At 53.0% G+C, this 14,336-nt stretch overlaps 4 protein-coding genes across 4 annotated transcripts; 2 read left to right on the forward strand and 2 right to left on the reverse strand.

Moving 5' to 3' along the window:
• Nucleotides 1-646: 646 nt before the first annotated feature.
• BJX68DRAFT_261834 (sugar porter family MFS transporter) lies at nt 647-2,574 on the forward strand (the record flags this gene model as incomplete). The annotated part of the gene is made up of 5 exons (XM_071044277.1): nt 647-1,242; nt 1,313-1,593; nt 1,654-1,773; nt 1,828-2,226; nt 2,330-2,574. The coding sequence occupies 5 exons, from the start codon at nt 647-649 to the stop codon at nt 2,572-2,574; spliced, it is 1,641 nt and encodes a 546-aa protein (XP_070904327.1).
• A 283-nt stretch (nt 2,575-2,857) lies between these two features.
• Nucleotides 2,858-5,078, reverse strand: BJX68DRAFT_261835 (uncharacterized protein; the record flags this gene model as incomplete). Its single annotated transcript, XM_071044278.1, has 4 exons — nt 2,858-3,038; nt 3,145-3,903; nt 3,980-4,066; nt 4,132-5,078. The coding sequence occupies 4 exons, from the start codon at nt 5,076-5,078 to the stop codon at nt 2,858-2,860; spliced, it is 1,974 nt and encodes a 657-aa protein (XP_070904328.1).
• Nucleotides 5,079-8,328: 3,250 nt separating this feature from the next.
• Nucleotides 8,329-10,561, reverse strand: BJX68DRAFT_252343 (thiamine diphosphate-binding protein; the record flags this gene model as incomplete). The annotated part of the gene is made up of 7 exons (XM_071042545.1): nt 8,329-8,977; nt 9,037-9,198; nt 9,286-9,695; nt 9,725-9,825; nt 9,948-10,058; nt 10,129-10,196; nt 10,395-10,561. 7 exons carry the CDS (start codon nt 10,559-10,561, stop codon nt 8,329-8,331), a joined length of 1,668 nt encoding a protein of 555 aa, XP_070904329.1.
• A 1,216-nt stretch (nt 10,562-11,777) lies between these two features.
• Nucleotides 11,778-13,414, forward strand: BJX68DRAFT_261838 (MFS general substrate transporter; the record flags this gene model as incomplete). Its single annotated transcript, XM_071044279.1, has 4 exons — nt 11,778-11,869; nt 11,954-12,301; nt 12,403-12,543; nt 12,601-13,414. 4 exons carry the CDS (start codon nt 11,778-11,780, stop codon nt 13,412-13,414), a joined length of 1,395 nt encoding a protein of 464 aa, XP_070904330.1.
• Between the last annotated feature and the right edge of the window lie 922 nt (nt 13,415-14,336).

Below are 14,336 nucleotides of genomic sequence, written 5' to 3' on the forward strand. Positions count from 1 at the left end.
GCTATAGAGGAAATTTTGCTTTTTGAATAAGCAAGCGGGCCACGGACGCAGCTCCGGCATAGAGTTCAGTGACGGGGTATGGGGCGGTACACGCGATTGCTAATGGCGCACACGAGGACCTTCAAACGCACTGGGAACGAGCAAATGGGCATACCGGCCTTAGATACCCCGAGAATAAAACATCTTTTGGATTTAGCGAGAGTCGATGCTCGAAGAGCGATGAGGAGATATTCGGGGCAGCACACGTAGGATTCCCCGAGAGGCTCGCCACAAGGCTTCGGGGCAAGCATTCTGTCTTCCCCCGATACTTGGCGCCCCACAGCATGAGGGAACCCCCAATCAACAACCACCCCCTCTGGCATCCCGGATTCCCACGAGTAGTCGCTCGGGGTCAAGGTGGCCTGCCATTTACTCTCGCCCCTTGGCCAAAGGCATAGCCGTGACACAGTACCCCACGGGGAGAGTGAAAGGTCGTGCCACCGTCGTGGGGGCTCAGAGGCAAGGGGGAAACACATGAAAGCCAGTTCTGAGGCTGTACCAGCTGGGATACGCTACTATCTGCGATATAAAAGGCGCGAGAGGCCCTCTGGAGCAGACCTCAACAAGACGGGTTCTCTTCTCCTCTCTCCAAACAACAACCTTCATTATGAATGTCCTAAACTCGATCCGTCGACGCCTGCCGGCCCCAAGGCAGGCTCAGCAAGCTCGCAATGCCCGCAAGCAAACCGGGGATATCGAAGACACCCAGAACACGATTGCCCCCTCGACCATTATCCAACTTGCCCAGAAAGCTCCGATATGGTATAAATCCACCGCTCGCCGGCACCTGTACTTCCTCCTATTCCCAGCCGCCGTCTGCTCGTACACAACGAGCGGCTACGACGGCTCGATGATGAACGCTCTACAAACAGTCTCGTACTTTGACGACTTCTTCGGCAACCCGCGTGGGTCGCGCCTTGGCCTCATGAGCGCAATTATGCCGCTGGGCAGTATCTGCTCCACGCCCATCGCGCCCTGGATAGCAGACCGATTCGGTCGTCGCTGGGGAATTACCGTGGGCAGTCTGATTATGATCGCGGGTGCGATTCTTCAGTGTGAGAGTACGAATTTTGATATGTTCTTGGCGAGCCGGTTTCTTCTGGGGTTTGGGTTGTCTTTCGCGACGACTTCGGCCCCAAGTCTTGTTTCGGAACTGGCGCACCCGAAAGACCGGGTTACCATGACGGCCATTTGCAATGTCTGGTATGTTTGCTTTCATATTCTCGTGCTGCGAGATTTTCCGTGGCAGGAAACTTACATTTTCGTAATACAGCTGGACCCTCGGTAGCATCATCGCCGCGTGGGTGACATTCGGCACAAGAGAGATCGCGAACACCTGGTCCTGGCGGCTCCCATCTCTCTTCCAGATGATTCCCAGCGTGATCCAGCTGTCGACGGTGTGGTTCCTACCCGAGTCCCCGCGCTGGCTCGTTTCCAAGGACCTCTACGACGACGCGCTCGACATTCTTAAGAGGTATCACGGCGACGGCGAGGAGACGGAATTGGTGAAGCTGGAATATCAGGAGATTCGGGCGGCCATCCTCCAGGAGAAGAGTTAGTCTGCTTCTCTCTATTGATATCGGGTCCCCCTACTAACGCAAGAACCTGAATCAGCCTCACAAACCACAACGTGGAAATCCATGGTTTCAACCAGCGGTAATCGATATCGAATGTTTCTTGTGCTCTGCATGGGACTGATGAGCCAATGGTCGGGCAATGGTCTAATCTCCTACTGTAAGCGCTCGCCTCCCATTACCCATCGAATCTTGCTAATGTCCTCTGTGCCAGACCTCTCCCGCGTCATGGACTCGGTCGGCATAACCAGCAAAGACACGCAATCCCTCGTAAACGGCATCCTCCAAATCTGGAACTTCGCCCTGGGCCTAACCGCCGCCTTCTTCGTCGAGCGTCTCGGGCGTCGCTTCCTCTTCCGCGCCTCCACACTCGGCATGCTGGCCGTCTTCATCGCGTGGACGATCGCATCGGAGCGCTTCGACGCAACCGGGTCCGACGCCGCTGGGATCATCGTGATGGCGCTGATCTTCGTGTTCGGCTTCTTCTACGGGATCGCGTTTGGGCCGTTGAGTGTGGCGTATTCGGTCGAGGTTTTGCCCTACTCGATTCGCGCGCGCGGCATGGCCGTTTATGTGTGTTCCACGAAGGCGGCGGTTTTTGTCAATCAGTATGGTGCGTTGTCCCTTCCTTACCCTCGAATCCCTAACCCGTAACCGATAGCTTCTATATGTATGTACATTCGCCTGGGCGCTATGCTGACTGACAAACCGTTTAGTAAATCCCATCGGTCTCGAAAACATCGGATGGAAGTACTACATCGTGTACGTATTGATCCTTGCGCTGGAAAGTTTTGTTGCGTATGGATGGTTTCTTGAAACCAAGGGGAAGGGGCTTGAGGAAATCGCGGTGCTCTTCGATGGGGAGGATGCGGACCATCTCGTACAAGAATTAACCACCGACGACAAGAAGGAAGTGCATGTTGTTGAGCATGAAGAGGACTACAAAGCCAAAGCTACCTGAGGCCTTGGGTTGTGAGTTGGTATTCGGGGATACGGACCAGGGTAGCTAGCTGTGGGCTGCACATGTGTTGTGGGATTGAAGAAGAAGAGAAAGAAAATATCATTCGAGATTTATTGTAAATCTGCATCTGGACTTCAGAAGCTAGTTCTGCTCGCAAATTTATCCTCCTTTTCAGTCCATTTCTAAAGATCTTAACAAGATCGAGACCTCAGCAGGGCGATGGAAGAACACTAACTCTACAATACAACAACCGCACAGAACGAACACAAAAGCCTATTCCTATTCAATGTCCGCACGACTGATGCATCTCCTCCAGAAACCCCAAATGCCAGCGGAACTCCTTAATACTCACACTAAAGCGGCGCAGATTGCGCATCCCGGTCGCGATCACCTCCTCGATGTTGTCGGGGATAATAGACGTAAAGTGCGGACAGATCGTCGCCACGCGGAGGATTATGATGTAACTGAATGTTCTTAGTTCCAGTAGAAGAGATTAGCAGACCCACTCCGTTTACGAAAACACAAAAACGAGGTAACGGTGCGAGGGTCATCCTAGAAACGTAGACTTACGCGAGCCCCGTCGCAAAAAGACACGTAACACTATTCACATCCTCGACATCGAAAACCTCGATGAAGCCGATACAGCCTAGCAGACACAACCGGCACTTGCCCAAGATGACATCCCGATCTGGATCCGCGTGGAAACTTGCGCTGTTCCCCAGGACATATTCGACCAGGGGGCGGTGGATGATATGCTGGCATGCGTAGTACCGACCCCTTAGCCGCAATACATTCCATGAATCATTGTCCATGCCCATGCCCATGCTTGGAGAACAGGTAGTACCAGTGTTCGGTGGGGAGAGCTTTTGGTGGTCATGCTGTCCGCGTTGCGAGGAAAGCAAAAAGTCCGGCACATGCTTGTATATCGCGTCGTGGTACGCGGAGAACTCGTCCGTCATGTGGAGGAGCCAAGGCGCGCGATGACTATGGTCTTGATGGTTATACACGAGGCTATGTACGCGATTCAGGAAGCGGCGGATTGCGGCGTTGGTGGTTAGTTGGAAGGCCACGAACTCGTCGTTGGGATCGCGCGTACTCAAAGAGCTGGCTGTTGACGGAGTGGAAGGGAGTGTATTGGCGGTGGTGTCGCGCAAAGAAGCGTATTGGCCTGGATAGGGAACGATATCCTCGTACATGGCCATTCCGGAGGGGAGGTTTATAGATATCTCGGAGCCATAGTCGCCCTCGTATATGAACGCAACCCAGTAGAGGCGGCGGAGAGGTTCCGGGAAGGGGTCAGCATGGTTTGAGGGGGAGAGGGAGGATGCTCTACGTTGGTGGTTCCATTAGCATGGCACGGGCCAGGGAGAGCATGTCATAGGAGAGGGTGCGAAGCGCTGCATACCGTTTAACTAGATGGGCGCACTTGACGGACGTCGCATGTGCCCAGTGGTATGAATCCGCGACGCGACCAAGGGCGCCCATGTAGATACTAGAATATGTCTCAGGGTTACCGTTCTATTCCCGAGAGATACCTGTGACAACCCAATCACATACCTTGCGATCATGGAGCACTGCGCTGCTTCCAGAGCTACAGTTGACGAAATATAACCGAGTAGCAGACTGGCCTTTTTCCATAGGCTGCCGTCCCAGCTCTCCATGCATTTATCCCCATCGTCAACCGCCTGCCCGTCCGTGAGGCGAACCTGATTGCCCCCTCGCCGGATGAATGCACCCACACACAGAACTAGCAACAGGAGACAGTAGTGTGCTACGGGTTCGGGTTCACCGGGGCAGCCAGGGCCAGGCGACTGCTCACTGGCAACGACATTCTCAAAAACGCGGAGGATTTCGCTGCGGGAGAGTATTGGGTAGACTAGATTAACCTCTCCAAAATACGAATGGATGAGCGAGATGAAGTTTTCCACATTCACGTTAGAGTGAACGGCGGTATCGAAGAGGCGCCATGACTCGTGTGGGTAGGTTGATGCTGCCGGGTCGGTGGGTGCTTCGAAAAAGACATCCGTAGCCGAATGGGGCTGGATAGATGTATGTATTCTGTTCTGTCCGGCGCGGGAAAAGATCTCACGGATGACAGGCCAGTTTAGGAGGTGGTTCGCGCCGGCCGTGTGATGATAAGGGAAGGGGATGTCACGATCAGTTTCCGGTTCTTGTTCCTGCGGTCCGAGTGGAGGTGACCCCCCGCGCGTCGTCCGACCATCTCTCCCGCTCGGCAATAGGGTATCCGCATGTCGCTCCCGGGACGCAGAGAGAGCCGGCGAAGCGAAAAGTCGATCCTCCAGCGCCTGAATGCGATCAAGGAGGAGTTTCGCGGTGGGATCGATTCGTGGCTGCTGGGAGTCTTGGTAGACACATTCGACATCCAATGCCGCGCACAAGCTGCACTTTGGCTTCGCTGCGTTGCAGCGTGTCTTCCGGGCGCGGCAGGTCGTGCAGGCAAGCCAGACCCGGCGGCGGGTGGGGATTGGGCGTGAAGAGGGCATTGGTGGCCTTGCACAGTGGTGGATGTGAGGCGGGAGAAGGGGGTTTTCGGATTCGGAGCCAGGTTTTTCAAAGCTGGGCTGATAAAGTGGGGTAGATCGTCTACTCCGGGGCGGGCTCTTGGGGGATGATATGCATATATGTCTGTATTTGGGCTGAGGAGGAACAAACGCAATAATGAATTGCGGAGCGCCAGAGAACTTCCATTTGCTGCTCTCTTTGAGCTCTACTGAATATCGATACGACCACCCGAGGTGGGAGATTCGATTGATATATGCATGTCACCCAGCATAACCCGGCTGCTATACTGTCCAGACTGCGCCTACAGACTATGAGGCAGATTTGCTGTTTCAATGCAATGTCGATCTGGGGTCAGATTCCGGGGTGAGATGGCCTTATATAGGCTATGCTACGGCCTCGCCTGTTGCCATCCTGTCGCTTTTGCGGCGCGCTGGTGGACTGGCCGGGAATGGGCAGACCTAGATGGGGAATGGGGTTGGGAACGGACTTGGAGACAATGAGACTGCCGTGGGGCCAGCGGAATCCCGGAATCTGTGTGCAGCCCGTGCGCGCCTAGAATGGACGTGGTGGGCCCACGAGAGTGCAGCAGCCTGGCGACTGGGCGGGTGGATCCGCGGAGTGCCGGGTCCAGCGCTGCTCCTCGTCGCCAACCCTCGGACACTGATACACCAAGAAGATGCATTTCTCCCTTCTGCAGACCCAGTCTAGAATCTGAGGCATAATTCAACGCACTGTGTATCTTGCCATCTGTCTCTATATACACTCTTGCATATCCCTCCTAGCAATAGCTACCTCGATCTGGCATCCTGCCTGGATGGAAGAACCCCAAAGCATTAGTAGGTGCCTTTATCCACTTGTACATGACTATTAACCTGCTAGGCATTCCTCCATAGCTGCCCATAGATTTCACCGTGCAGGCTATATAAATAGAACTAACTATATATATAAAATATCATTGTCGTAGACAAATGTATTATTTTCGTACCAGCGGGCGACTCCGTCACACGACGTCCCACAGCTGGTTACCTCAGCACGCCCACATCCACTAGGAAGGCCCCAGTGTGCTTGTTACCCAATAATGTGGCTTCCTCTCCCCGCTGCCTTAGGCCTCAACGGTGGATATATATTGATCCAGGACCTCCAGGTTGGCTTCTCGAATTGACGGTAAACACAGCACCGGGTACCAATAGGGCCAACCAATTTGAGGCAATGTCTTATCTAGTATTTTTCGAATACTCATGGAAAGGCATACTCGATAATCAAGTTAAAGGCTCTGAGAAGGCCACCAGAACACGAACTACAAAACCGTGTGTATAAACTATCGTTTCGTAGTCCTAGCACATGGGCGAGTGTATGTGTTTAGGGGCAGGGAACCGAAAATTCTATACCTTATGCTCGCGTTATTATTTGGAACTGTAAGCTTGATATCCTTTCAGTCCCACAGCGGTTCCAGGATAGCGAGACCCAGCGACAGGAGACCTCTGCAAGATGGATTTTATCTCTTCCATATCCTGCACATTCAGGCCAATCTTGGGGGAATTCTCCTTGTCACTCCGCCTACGGATCCAACCAAGGGCAAGCTGTCTGGGTGTACACCCCTGTTCGCGCGACAGAGCTTCGATCTTCTCGACGAGCCGCGCGTTTTGAGAAAAATTCTGTGGCTGGAACCGGGAGTGTCCGGTAGCGGTCATTTGAATCCATTTCGTCGACGCTTTTGATCTTCCCAGTCAGCATACCAGCCCCCAGTGAGGTGTGAGCTTCAAGCACAATGCCCAGCTCACCACACGTGGTCGTAATACCATTCTCAAACTCCCTTTGACTTCGCAAGTCGACCGGCAGAGGAGCACAGCATTTCCAAGGAGCTTAGTATAGGGTGTCTTGACTAGAAGAGAAGATCTCAGTAAAAACGGACTAAGCTTGGGGTACCTCTGCCAATTCAGGTTCTGCTTTATTGTCAAGTGCTTAGTCCAATCATGACCAAGGTGTGCGCAATCTACCGAAACTGGCTTGTTTCAGCTGTGCTGGCCGCCACTGAATACAGGGCTGGGAGCAGATCCAGAGTCAGGAGCCGGGCGCAGACGAGTTACCTGTATTACTGTAGTACATGACCCACACCCGCCAATGCGCCCAGTTTATCTGCGTGGAAAGGTTAGTTATAAACTCTCGAGCAGCTCGCTACCAAGGGCTCACCAGTGTGATATCCATTGTCACCTGTTCCTGATCAATAGTGCTGTCTGTTGGTGTCAGCACAATATTACTGAGTTCCATTCCACTACCACGCACAGAGCCGAGGGGCCATTCCATTAATAGGCAGCGGCCTTTATGGCGGTACACTAGGGGTTCACGCGGGAAGTTGTAAGCAAGTTGATCAGAACCTTGGTTCTCCAGATACACGTACAGCAGTGAGGCAGCTGTACGTTAGCCACATAATTTCAACCTTACCAACCATCTTTAAATTTTGATTACTCCACCAATTTTCATGATATCTTAATAGAGTCAGAATAAATAGTTGTATAATCGATACTAAATTAATATATTTTAAAAAGAACGCGGAAATTCTAAGTTTTAATAATAAGGCTGCACAGGCCTTCGTCGATAGCGAATTGACGGGTATGTGTGGCCAACTCGGGGGCAGGGATTGAGCTTGTGTCAGTTATGTGCTCTTAAGAACCCCCCCTTGGATGACAAGTATGTGTGTCCAGGATCAGCTGTTGGACTGCCAAGGGGTCCACTAGCGCGAGCCTGCTTATTGAGATGTTTGCGGCTGCGCTCCTTTGCTGGTAGATATTAATATCTTTGTTGGTGATCCTGTGCTTCTATTCCACATTCCACATTGCATGCTTGGGCAGAATGGTTGAGGTGTTCTTGGGCGCATACTCGGCGGGTTTCCGCATGGTTTCTCGCCATCACCTGCACATTAACTTCAGCACTCGTGCAAAAGAACGTGGCGATCTTTTTATATTTGAAGTTTCTTACTCTGCAATAGCTCCATGCCTGAGGCTCTCTGGCGGAACCTGGTTGTTGAAATATGGCAATTCCTGAGCTCCACTCCCGACATCGCCAGCCTGTGAACGGCCGCTTCGGGTGGCTTGCGATGGGCCTCCCCTGGGCCGATTCCACAGCCCCAGCCTTGGGATTCGGAGTGCAGCGACTACAGATGCACCGCGTTCTCATGGCGACATCTCTACTTAATCTTCTTTATCCAAGCCAACATATCTAAAGACAACCCATTTACTGACCATCCCAGTCATCGGAACCTATGTTATAATACACAAACTCGTCAAGACCCTTCCCAGACGGTACCATTGGAAGTGACAGCACTCTCTTAGTGATCATCACCTCCAGAACCGCCGGGCGCTTTGTACTGAGCAGCCATTTCAGCTTCTGCTCCACCTCGCTTGCTGTTGCGCAGCAATCAGCCTCTACCCCCATCGCCCTTACAGCTCCCACAAAGTCCGGGTTGGTATACTCGCTATGGCAGTAGCGGTCCTCATAGTACACGAACTGCAGATGCGTCACCATTCCCTGCCCCTCGTTGTTCAGAACAATAACCTGGACGCCAATGTTGAATTGGCTCGCAGTCAGTAGTTCATTAAGGGTCATGTTGAACGATGCATCCCCGTCAATGTCAATGACAAGGGCTTCAGGTCGTGCGACCTTTGCGCCAATGGTTGCTGGCAATCCGTAGCCCATGGTCCCGAGGCCCCCCGATGTAATCATCATGCGGGGGTACTGCCAGCGGAAGTACTGGGCCGCCCACATTTGGTGTTGTCCGACTCCAGTTGTTATGATTGTGCGGTCTTTCATCAGCTGCACGAGCCGGTCCAGTAACTCAATGAGCGCCTGGGGTTGAACCAGGTCCTCTGAGGAACCGCTGCCCCTGGCGCTTCTCTTCTGCTTAGATCGAAATGGAAACTGCGTTTTCCAGGAGCAACCTACCCCAGCCATTCCCGTCGGCTCTTCTCCTTCACGAGAGGGAGCAGCAGCTCGAGATTCTGCGCGCAGTCGCCAATAAGCGCTTCCGTCACTTGGACGACCTTGTTCACATTCTTCGGCGGGACGTCAAAATGAACAACCCCCCCCCAACCCCCACCCACAGCCCTCGTCAGCCGCTACTTTGGCCGCGGGCGCGAATTTACGAATGCTCCCTGTCACCCGGTCGTCAAATCTCGCTCCCAAGGCTATAACAAGTCCACATTCTGCACTGCAAGATTCGCATAGCTGGATCCATTCAAGCCGAGCATGTGCAGAGCCTTTGGGTCATGTTCGTCATACGCGCCTAATCCCTGAATGCTTGTGGTTACAGGGATTAATGCTTTGTCGGCAAGCTTCTTGAGAAGATGGGGACCGTGTGGACTTGTAAGCATGCCCTGCCCGACATAGAGCTCCGGCTGCTTCGCAATGTCGATCAGGTGCGCCACCCGTTCAAGGGTGCGATGAAGCTCCAAGCGCTGAATATTGCCCATTGCAAGACTCAAGGTCGTTGGCCGGTAAGTTTCGGATTGAGGAATCGGCCTCCGCAGAATCGACGCCGTGACATCAATGGACAGCTCAACCAGGACTGGACCGGGGCAACCAAACGTGACAATCTCAAACGCCTCGTTGACTGGGTTGGAAGCTCTTCAACGTCTCGCACAGATACGTCCCATTTGGTGCATGGCTGCGACATGCCCAGAACATTCGCTTCCTGGAACGCATCCGATCCGACTCTGGCTGTGGCGACTTGGCCTCAGAACGCGACCATTGGGGTCCCCTCTGCAAGGGCGTCCATCATAGACGTAATTAGATTTGTTGCCGGCGGACCAGAAGTAACGAGAACAACTCCCGGTTTCCCAGACGCACGAGAGTACTTCCTACCATATGGCCGGCTCCTTGCTCGTGTCGTGGGAGGATAAAGTCGAACTCGAGCGCCTTATGGATGGCATCGAAGGCCGGGAGGATCGCGCCTCCAGGGTATCCGACTAGATCCGGTCAATTAGCGGGGAGTTCCTAGAGTAGGAAGTGCTTGTGAGAGGAATGCGGCGGACGTACATATATGCTTCACACCATGTTTTACCATCATCCGATGGAATATGGCTCCGCCGCTGAGTCCCACGAACCTGTAGGTTTTCACTTGATTAACATCGTCGTCGCGATCATTGTAGGATATACCTACTCGTCATCAAAATCTGTCGAGGTGTCTTTAGAATTCGAGCGTGTCGTCAGCTCTGGCCCTCGTAGTTGCTCGCGCGTGCTGTGGCGGGCTATAGGGGCTTAGGATCAGAATCTTGAGATCATCATTGCACGGACCCTCGCACACACCTGTGGCTATTGTGGTCATACTCGTGCGTCCGGCTAGATGTGCAAAAGCGCTCGTGCTATACCGAATGTTTCGTGCAGGGGATGGAACGAGGCACGGCCGCATCCATCCTTGCCCGGCCAAAGGCAAGCTAAGAGGTGACCGATGTCTCAGACCGCGTGGCATCATGGCCAACAATTACATGGGACGCAGTTTTGGTTGGTAAAAGCAAGGACACGAGAAATCAACAAAGAGTGAGCCATCATCATCCGAAGTAAGCTTTCGAGGACTTTAACTCCGACAAATCGATGTTGTGACTCAACGCAACCTCGGAGGCTAACTAGCACCGACGGGCCTTTCCCCGTTCGGTCGGCTGATTTCCCCGTCGCTGGGCTATAAGACAGCCGGATCATGATTCCAGCTACTTGTCCTTGTATTTAAAGTAAATCGCATTGTACCCCCTTGATGTTGAAGAGAGTACCATCATCACAAGCGATAGATCACCAGCAATACCGCGGAACCAAACCTCAAGCCTGCTGCCAGAGGTACCCACCCGAAGGGGAAAATCCACCCATCGCGGTACGGACCGTGTCTTCTCATGGCATCTCTCTTGCGGCAAGTTTATCATAGTGTAGTCTTTTGCGTTAAAATTCCTCCATGTTTTGCCTTCACCTGAGCACCTGTGGACCTGGCTCCGGCTAGATAGCCGACGGTAGGCGTTCGATCTTTGGAAATTTGGCGGCAAGAATTGCGCGCTGCATGGGTATCGACATATATTATAGTTTTTGAGGAAAACAAATTTTTGTATAAGAAATAGTGACAACAGACATCGCCAGCCCTTCTTCAGAATGCAACGCAGTCGAGAACCAAGGAACTATGTAGACTACATCAAATATGAGTCTAGGCACCTTTATCATTTGGATTTCTAATCCAGGACTATTGCTACTTAACTAACTATAGTTAAGAGTCAGCCGACTAAACAAAAGGGCCCGGAGAAACTTCGGCAGAGAGCGCGGGGTGAGATGCTCTATCAATGAGATGAGTGACCTCGTATTCGGCGGCACGGTCCGCTCAACCGCGCCCCCCAGACTTGACGGATTCCAAGATATATAGGAGGAGCCGAGCGAAGTTGTTGTTTGTGAACCACCGTCATCTTTATTTCTTTGCGGCTCACGGCCGAGTTGCGTCGTCACCTGAACGAGATTGCAGGCTCGATGGATCGCCTCACTTCGCCAGTGTCGGGCGAGCCCCAGCAGGTCTTCGAGGCCATCTCAGCCAACCATACAACAAGACGGCGTCTCGCAATTACTGTATTTATTGTGCTGAGTAACATGGTGCAGGTAACTATGCTTGAGCCCCCGATTGTACGAACAAGCCCAACATTGACGAGATGATATCCAACATGGTCGGCCTGGCCGCGGGGCTGGAGATCAGCAAAGCCCTCAACGCCGCCGTCGGGCCGGGAAAAGCAAACTGGGCAGCAGCGTCTTATCCGTGCGTCCATCTATAAGTATACAAGATCCCACGACATAGTTATATGGCTAACGATATCCGCACCTGCCATCCTTCCTAGCACAGACTGACCCAAGGAACATTTGTGCTGATAAGCGGCCGCCTAGGTGCCGTTTACGGCCACCGCCACGTCCTGATCGCCGGCGCAACTTGGTTTGTCATTTTCACGCTCGCGAATGGGTTCTGCAAGAGCTTCGTCGCATTTAATGCCATGCGCGCACTATCGGGTATCGGCGGCGCCCTAATCATGCCCAATGCCGTTGCGCTGATCAGCACGGCGATTCCGCCGGGCTCCCTCCGCAATGTCACGCTGGGGTTCTTTGGCGCTTCGGCGCCGATTGGGAGTTATCTGGGCGCAATTTGGGCGGGCGTGTTTGTTAAGTATGCGAGTTGGGAATGGATCTTTTTTAGTCTGTGAGTGTTGTTTTTCCTCCTTTTTTTTCATTTTTCATTTTCTTTTTTTTTTGCTCCACCACAAGGACGACGAGAATGATAACTGATAACTGGCTTTCCAGGGCGATTGTGGGAACGGTCATCTTCGCTTCCTTGGCAGTATTGCTACCGAGCGACTATCCAGTTGACAAGAATGGCAGAATCGACTGGGTTGGCGCGTTCCTTGGTACAGCTGGGCTGATTGTCTTCAACGTCTCTTGGAAGTAAGTACATCATTAACCTTCTCCTATGAAAGGTAAATTCATAACCTCTATCGATAGTCAAGCCCCCGCCAGCGGCTGGGATAAACCATTCGAAAGTGTCCTCCTGGGGGTCTCCGTGCTCCTGCTCATCCTCTTCGGGATCTGGGAGCACCAATTCGCCAAAACTCCCATCATGCCCCTCGGCATCTGGACAGCGCCCTCGTTCGTCGCCGTCATCTTTGTCGTCTTACTCAGCTTCATGTCTAACGGAATCTTCCTGTGGTACATGGTCGCCTGGCTGCAACTCCTGCGCGGCGAGAGCATCCTCGGTTTTGGCGTGCAGTGGACGCCGTTCGCAATCGTCGCTACGGCTGGTACATTCATCGCCGCGTGGCTGATTCCGCGTCTCGCCGCGCAGTGGATCCTCGCGATCGGGGCCGCGGCGATCCTGGTCGCTAACGTTCTGCTGGCCACCATGCCAGCTCACGACCAAAGCTACTGGGCGCAGATCTTCCCCGCGACGATCTTCATGGCCTTCTGTCCGGACTTTGTGTATGTGGCTGCGCAGATTGTGGCGAGTAACAGCGTCCAACGCGCGCAGCAGGGGGTTGCGGCGTCGCTGATCGGCACGCTAAATCTGTATGGCAATAGTCTTGGTCTCGGCTTTGCGGGGACGATTGAGACCGAAGTGAACAAGAAGCGGAGCGATATGGTTCTCGGATTCCGGGCGGCGCTGTACTTTGGGGCTGCGTTGGGACTGCTTGCTGTTTTCGTTGATTTGCTGTTTGTGCGGGTTGTCAAGGATGAGAGAGAGGGGTGGAGTGAGCCAGCTGATGGAGGGGCCATCGAGATGGAAGAGGGGATATCGACCGCGGTTGAGGAGAGGTCATAGTGTCCGCTTTTCTCTCCAGGGCTCTTTTCTTAGAGGTCTCATAATTGGCATGGAGTCGAATGTGGGCGCCGGTACAGTGTCGTCTTCAAACATCTGCATAGAGTTCAAAGGGAAGAAGGCTACGGGAATGTCTGTCCACTCGCGGTGGCCAGATTCAATATTTTCTCCTGCCTGTATATGTACGCCATATACGTACTGTCAAATGCCCACAAGAGAAAGGCCCCAGTTATCTTCAAAAGTCTGCAGCAGGGCGTGAAGAGTTATTCCTGCAATCAAAGCTCCTCCCAAAAACATCTCCAATATTATTCATGCCCGCCAAGTTGCCGTGTCTTGGACTGTACCACTGCTATCAAGGGAGTCAGTAAGCTTGCAATGTCAAGGGCCGGATGACAAGATAAAAAGAATTAGCCGGATATACTTACGGTTTCAGCCCCAGAACTCGCAGACTTAATCCCAGCGACACGAACCCACCAAGGAACTATAACCGCAGCAGTAGTCGATCGCGCGTCCGTATCAGGTACCTCCTTGCCAAGAATTATCAATTTAGTAAGGGCTAGACTATGGACTGCTGGCCGCCCAATGCCAATGAGATCGCATCGTCCTTCCGCGATGGTAGCAGCCATGCCCTGTCGCCAGCGGAAGCCACCTGTTACCACCAGCGGCGTGGCGCATTGAAGCCACAAACTCAAGGAAGATTATCTATACAGTGTTAGCCTGTCTCTGCACAGCCCCTGCTGCCCTTCCCAGGGTCAGCAATACAGATATGAAGGAGATAGGTACCTTCGCATCCTCATAACTCCCCTCACTAACCTCAATGAAATCAACCCCAGCATCAACGATTAGCCCGAGCTGCTCAATACACTCCCGCAACTCCAGTGCTGACTGGTGATTGGCCAATTTCAACTTAATACCAAGACATAAA

This window comes from Aspergillus pseudodeflectus (genome assembly GCF_044049435.1).
Source record: "Aspergillus pseudodeflectus strain CBS 756.74 chromosome Unknown BJX68scaffold_3, whole genome shotgun sequence".
In the NCBI taxonomy this organism is placed as follows: domain Eukaryota; kingdom Fungi; phylum Ascomycota; class Eurotiomycetes; order Eurotiales; family Aspergillaceae; genus Aspergillus; species Aspergillus pseudodeflectus.